The sequence below is a fragment of the Pteropus alecto genome, unplaced genomic scaffold (assembly GCF_000325575.1).
Source record: "Pteropus alecto unplaced genomic scaffold, ASM32557v1 scaffold41, whole genome shotgun sequence".
NCBI lineage: Eukaryota > Metazoa > Chordata > Mammalia > Chiroptera > Pteropodidae > Pteropus > Pteropus alecto.
This window is the reverse complement of record NW_006430464.1, coordinates 795,974-802,371: the sequence shown is the minus strand read 5'-3', so window position 1 is coordinate 802,371 and position 6,398 is coordinate 795,974. Positions and strand designations below refer to the sequence as shown.

The following is a 6,398-nucleotide window of genomic DNA, read 5'->3' as shown; positions in this document are numbered from 1 at the left end:
CACAGGCCTCGCGTGGGTGACAGCCAGGCCCCAGAAGGCCCTCTGCACGCCTCGGTCCTGGGAGGAGGCCCAGCTTCTCGCTTACAGACCCAGGGGACACCTGGCCAAGTTCTCGCAGGCTCCCCCGCCCTGCTGTGCCCTGCTCCCTGGCGGGGCCCTGGATTTGGCTCTGCACGGGGACTGCACCAAACAGTCACAGTCCGCATGGTGACGCGTGCGCCATCTGACGGGCACCTGTGTGCCCAGCACTGACTGCTAGGGCTGCCTGTCCTCACAAGGCTGTGACTCTTGGCTCCAATGCCCTTTACCAAGACGTGACAGACACTAGTGGGAAGTCACATGAGCAGCTACAGAAACCAGATGGGGTCGGCCACCGCTCACCCAGGCAGCGAACAGCAGAAGTCTGCTTTGAGAGAGAGAGAGGGGGGCACCGCCAAGCCGTAAGGAAAGAGCGCACGCCCCTAAAACCAAAGTGCTGTTCGTGTTTAGTGTTAAGTAAAAATAACGTTTAAAAACAACATCAAGAAAAAGGGCACAAATGCCAGACGCCTTCGTGTGGCGGGCCACGGGGTTCCCCCCTTGGCCTGTGGTGCTGTGCGGCCCATGGGGCAGAGGGTGGGAGGCCACCCACCATGCACCCCGGGCTGGAATGTAAGACTGAACGAGGTACAAGGCCATGCCCTGGGATCGCTAAGAGCCACCGTGCCCCAGCCAGCTTGCTCCCTGCCACTAGCTCAGGCCGAGGACACCTCAGTCTTCTGAGCTCCTCAAACATGCTGTGGGGGTGGGTGGCATGCCCAGCAGAGGCTCAAAAACAGGCGGGCGGTCCCTCAGTCCTGCTGGGGACCCTCGGGACGCTGACTAAGGCTTTGCATCTCCAAGGTCCAGCTCCCTGCTGGCGGCTGCCCTGGAAGCCGGGCTCCCTCCGGGCCCCTAGTCGCGGTGCACCGGTGGCTTCTGTCCGCAGGCCTGGTCGGAGTAGGGGGGTGGCGGGGGCTGCTCGGCCGGCGCGTGGGCCGGCTGGCTGCGGCCGCGCTTGGCCTCCCTGATGTACAAGTCCAGGAGGACCTTGGTGGGCTGCCGGTCCACCCGCTCCCGGGGCACGCCGTGGCGCAGGAGCCAGTCCAGCAGGTCCTTGCGCGTGGGGTTGGGCCCCAGCGTGAGCTTGACGCGCCCAGGCTGGTTGTGGCGCCAGAGCAGGCCGATGCTGGCGATGGTCTGGATCTCCATCACGGCCTGCAGCACCGTCATGTCCTTGACCAGCAGGCTGACCAGCGACAACCACAGCTCGGAGGGCGCGGCCGTCAGCAGGCGCCGCTGCAGGCCCTGTGTGAAGGGCATGTCCTCCGGTGGGCGCCGGGGCTCCTGGCCCGGGGTGGGGGGCGAGTGTGACTCGCCGTAGATCCACTTGAGGATGCCCAGCTCCCGCACCAGCTGGATGCCCTCCTCCATGGTGGTCCAGGGCCGGAAGGGCAGCTCGGTGGCCTCACAGTGCACGAAGGACTCCCAGCGCTGGCGCCAGGCCAGCAGCAGCCAGGTGAGCAGCGCCTGGCAGCCGCCCCGCAGGCCCCTGCAGTGGTAGTTGAAGACGGCGTCGCCGGTCAGGTCGCCCAGCAGCGCCAGCTCCCGCGAATTCAGGGCCAGGGCCGCCCCGCCCTGGTCATACACCCGCAGGATCCAGGAGACCATGAGCTCGTTGGCGTTCTGCCTGAAGCGCCGCGAGATGGCCAGGAGCTCGGTGTACGTGTAGGAGCGGTCGCCCGGCCCCGCCTGGGTGGGCGCCTGCGCTTTGTCCGCCATGGTCACGGCCACCTGAGGGGCGCTGCCACAGGAGCTGCTGGCAAAACCGCAGAAGCATCAGGCGGGGGGACAGCCGTACATCCCCAGCTCCTCCCCAGAGCCGAGGCCCCTCAGACCCCTGGGTGTCAAAGGTCCCGGGGCGCACCGTGTCCTCATGGGAGGTCGGAGCCCAGTGCTGACATCATGGAGGCCTCGAGCACAGCCCTTCACAACTCCTGACACAGGATGTCTTGCTGCAAACCCCAGCCCCCCAAGAACCGCCCCCTCTCGTCCTCCATCCACAAGTTCACTGAAAATCAAAGGAATCTTACGCTGGGAATGTACCTGGCTCAGCCGGAGCGCACAGCATTGGCCTTCACAGTGCGACGCAGGCCACACATTCCGTTGAGTACAAATGAGGGTGTTGCTTCCGCTCTCACGGAGGGACAGGGACGGCAGGGCTGTTGGTGCCAGGAAGAACCACCTGCAGACAGGAAGGAGCGGGGGAAGGGAAGGTCAGTGGATGCGGGGCAACCATGGCCCCTCACCCACCTCTCTCCAGAGCCAGGGCCCCTCAGACCCCCGGGTGTCAAAGGTCCCGGGAGGCACGGTGTCCTCAGGGGAGATCAGAGCCCAGTGCTGGACATCATGGGGGCCCTGGTGGCCTCATCCCACCCCGCCTCGGGTCCCAGAGCCACTTGTCCCAGAGCCAGTCCTGAGAGGGATGACGTAGGTAATAGCTCAAAGATCCAGGAAGGAAAAACAACCAATGCTGGGTCCCCGGGGTGCTAGGAGGCAAGCCCCCATCGCCTGCCTTCTGACACCAGACCGCTTCCCCCAGCTCCCCAAGACCGCCCCTCAGTGGCCCGTCCCTGCTGTGTCACTCTTACGACCTGCAGCAACTGACCTAAACCCTAAGCCCCCGCCCCTGAAAATGGGAATATTCGCCAGGCAGACAGGCTGTTGCTGTGAGCAGCACCCCGTGAGATTAAGGGGCTCCCTGTTTCAGCTCAGCTCTGAGGTACGTCCCCTGCCCCCGCCCCAACATCCCACACCTGCTCTGCCCGCGCCTCAGGCCCGCTTTCCCACGCAACTGCCTCGGTGCGAGTCCTGTTCCGTCACGTGGGGAAGCGGCGGCACCAGAACCTTCCGTGAACCAGGTTCAGGCTATATATGCCTGTCATCGGGACCGGGGAGGATCTGACGTGTTAATCCTCGAAAGTACTTAGACTGGCAAAGTGCTCCCTACCGTTTAGCTAGCACAAACGCTTCAATTGAACTATTTAGATTTAAATAAAATGTACAAATCCAGTTCCCAGTTGCACTAGCCGCATCTCAGGCACCTGAGAGCTGCACCTAGCCGGCAGCCACTGGACCGGGCGGCCTCGCCATCCAGGAGACTGTCCGTGGCCTTGTGTCTTCCCTCGCCTGCACTGACCTGGTTGGTCCTCCCTCCTCTTGCCCTTTCCCAGAAACCCCCTCAGATGGCAGTGAACACGCAGGGCCCCGCGGGACACCTTGGGCAAAGAGCACCGACCCCTGCGAAAGGCTCGGATGATCTCAAACCCGAGCACGGCTGTCACAGAAAGCTGCTTCTCCCCTACTGAGCTTGTGGGCAAGAGCGGGAAGCCGCGAGAACCCCCTTTGCACCCTACTTCGCCATAGCGGCCGCTGTCGTCACGCGTCATCCAGGGAGCAGAGAGACTCGTCCTAGTGCTAACGCTTGCTTTTTTTTCCCCGTAACACGCCTCCGGGCCCATCTTCTGATTTGGGTCTTTGAAACACTGGCGAGGTGTCCTGCAGATACACTGTGTCATTGTAACAATGGCTACAGTGTCAACAAAGGGCAGCTTTAATCACTATCAGTTTATTTGCACATAATTCATGGGAAACTGTCTCAGCTTTGCTGGAGGATACATTGTATCCAGTCTACGAAACCCACAGCGTGACAGTGATAACATTGCCAGCCACTGTTTCTTTTCTTCTGAGTTTGAAAATCAGACTCTTGATTAGTCCTGTCCCACGACAACAAAATACACTTTCTTTCCTAGTCTGTTTTCTGCTTTATTGACCCCTTCCCTCTGAAGGCAGGAAACATCAGCCCCTCACCCCCAAACTGTGCAGAGGACTCGGACTCTGCTCCTGGCGTATTGTGCCAGCTCTACAGACACACAAACCGAGGCTCCGGGGTGCAATCACTTGACTGACACCTCCGAGCTCATGCAGAGCTGGGATCTGTATGAAAATCCGCAGCAAGACTATTGGCATATAAATTAGGTCCCAGGAATAGTTGATGTGAAGTAACCTAAAATATGGGTAAGAGATTTTAGACCTGGGTGGTGGGTCAGGGAGGATGAGGATTCTTACCAAGATGGGTGGTGTGGGTGGCCCCTCAGCTTGAAGACACACCTGGAACACAGGGAGGACTTGGTGAGGATGGGCAGAGGAACAGTCTGGGGGTCCAGAGAACATCAAACCCAGGGCCCCTCAGACCCCCAAGTGTCAAAGGTCTTGGAGGGCACTGAATCCTCAGGGTTGATCAGAGCCCAGTGCTGGCCATCACAGGAGCCCCAGTCCCTCTGCCACCAGGTCCAAATGCCACTCGCCTTCAGGGACAGAGGTCAAGCGAACAGAAGTTAAAGACTGGGAAACATTACGGGTTAACAATGGCATTGTCATTAAGTAATAAACATTGCTTACGCTTATTTCCTGTATGTTTGAGGATTTCAGTAATAAGTAAAAGAAGCACATGGAAAAGGAACACACGGGACAATGGCAAAAGAGGGCGTGCCAATCATGAAAGGATGAGAAAGATCCTTCCACGTGTGACACGGCAACGCGGCAAAGCCAGCGCGCCCGTGAAACGGGTCCTCAAGGTGAACAGAGGGAGGCCGCGTCCGCTTTCTCCAACGGCAACTCCACCAGCCTCTCGGACCCGACTCGGTAATTCACTTAGAGACCCCACTTTCTTGGCGACCCCCTGACATCCTGGCGCTACCTCCCCCCGTCTTTCTCCTGGGTGACCAAAACCGCCAGCCGCCTGGAATCGGAACCAGATTGGTGTCCGGAGAGACGCACGTGTGGCCGGCCCGCATCACGTGGGACACCTCAGGCGAGCTCTGCCCTCCGCCCGCCCGGAAAGGTGGGCAAGATGGCGGAGGCCCGCGGCGCGGTGCCGGCGAGGAAGGGCTGGCCGGGCTGGCCGGGCTGGCCCCGCTGGCCCCGGTGGCGGGGGTCCCACGACCCGGAGCGCCCCGCAAAGAGCCGCCGCCCTCTGCGGCCGCCACCCCAGCCCCGCCTCAGGGCGCGCGCCGGGCCTTTCCAGAGGCCGTGACCCCATCCACGCGACAACGTGCGCCCCGCCGCACCCGCGAGATCCTCGTCGCGCGCACTCGCGCGCGCGTGGCCCAGACCTGCAAGCCACGTCGCACAGGCGCAAAGATGTCGAACGCCAGAGGACGCTCACCGAAGCCCCACGCTCGCCAGGACGCGCGGGCCTGGCGTGCGGCCCTTCTTATAGCGCGCGCCGCTCTCAAGGCCCGCCCCCTGCCAGTCCGGGCTCCGCCCCGAAGCATCTAGCACGCGCGCCGGTGCCGGGAACTCCCCGCTTTGGTGCTTAGGGGAGGGAACGATGCCTGGTCCCATTAGAATCTTCCACAACAGGCGACGAGACATTGTCCTAGGAGGCAGAGGAAGAGGAAGAGGGAGGAGCAAGGAAATATAGGGCCTGTTGTGCTGTCGTGCGCATCAGGCAATTCTGTGGACAGCTCCGAAGGCGGGCCGTGCAGGAGGAAGGACCCCGAGTGGGGGCGGGGCCAAAAGGGAAGAAACTCGAGTTGCTGGCGCCACAGCGGTCGGAACGGCGGCCGAAGGGGCGGGGCCGGCCCGGAGGAGGTCCCCGCGGCCGAGCGGGAGGCGGGGCCAGAGCTGAGATTGACAAGGGGCAGTTCCAGGAAAGGCCCCTGACAGTTAGAGGCTGAGCTCGCGGGGTGAGAGGGTGGCCCCGTCGCAATGGTGCTGTCGTGCGCATCAGGCAATTCTGTGGACAGCCCCGAAGGCGGGCCGTGCAGGGGGAAGGACCCCGAGTGGGGGCGGAGCCAAAAGAGAAGGAACTCGAGTTGCTGGCGCCACAGCGGTCGCAGCGGCGGCCGATTGGGCCAAGAAGATTGGACTCCGGTTCTTGGGGAGACGGGAGTTAGGGGGCCTAAACTCCCGTCTGAGAGAGGCGGGGCTGGGGACAGGACTCCTGCGCCTGAGGCAGGCCCGGATTTGGGGCTCACTTCCCCGTTTAGATGGCCGAAGACCTGGGGGCTTAGATTCTCGTTAGGGTTGGCAATCTAAGGTGTGTCTTTCAAGTGACAGGATTGTAAGTGTTTTTCAGAGATGAAAAATACAGCGGGTCTCTCATCCAAACCCACTCACCAGAGGCCGCCACTGGCAACAATTTGTTGTGGGACCGTTGGTGCTGATTGAACACCAGCAAGAGCCACTCATGCGAGTCGCGGGGTGAAGAAGGAAACTCTTGAGCACAAACAGCTCAGCTGTGATGCTGCACGGCTGTGAGGTCCTGGGGTCAGGGCCCGCTCCCACTGACGGCCTGGACCGGCCCGCTGGGCCCT

General features: G+C 61.8%; 1 protein-coding gene and 3 non-coding genes across 16 annotated transcripts; all 4 read right to left on the bottom strand.

Moving 5' to 3' along the window:
* Window positions 1–462: 462 nt before the first annotated feature.
* LOC102894199 lies at window positions 463–5,314 on the bottom strand. Of its 13 annotated transcripts, none has more exons than XM_015592592.2 (5): window positions 5,246–5,312; window positions 4,147–4,188; window positions 3,435–3,607; window positions 2,125–2,263; window positions 463–1,834 (listed from the first exon to the last, which is right to left on the bottom strand). In XM_015592592.2, the coding sequence occupies exon 5, from the start codon at window positions 1,798–1,800 to the stop codon at window positions 934–936; it is 867 nt and encodes a 288-aa protein (XP_015448078.1). In that variant the 5' UTR covers window positions 1,801–1,834; window positions 2,125–2,263; window positions 3,435–3,607; window positions 4,147–4,188; window positions 5,246–5,312; the 3' UTR covers window positions 463–933. The 13 variants fall into 13 exon arrangements, with proteins under 13 accessions (XP_015448078.1, XP_015448098.1, XP_015448083.1 ...); XM_015592612.2 differs by having other exon boundaries at window positions 3,435–3,576; window positions 5,246–5,300; XM_015592597.2 differs by having other exon boundaries at window positions 463–1,846; window positions 5,193–5,287.
* LOC112482125 lies at window positions 1,904–1,993 on the bottom strand. Its single transcript, XR_003047203.1, has one exon. It is a non-coding gene; the product is annotated as a small nucleolar RNA SNORD88 (small nucleolar RNA).
* On the bottom strand, window positions 2,347–2,437 carry LOC112482119. The gene has a single exon (XR_003047202.1). It is a non-coding gene; the product is annotated as a small nucleolar RNA SNORD88 (small nucleolar RNA).
* Window positions 4,260–4,350, bottom strand: LOC112482133. Its single transcript, XR_003047204.1, has one exon. It is a non-coding gene; the product is annotated as a small nucleolar RNA SNORD88 (small nucleolar RNA).
* Window positions 5,315–6,398: the final 1,084 nt, after the last annotated feature.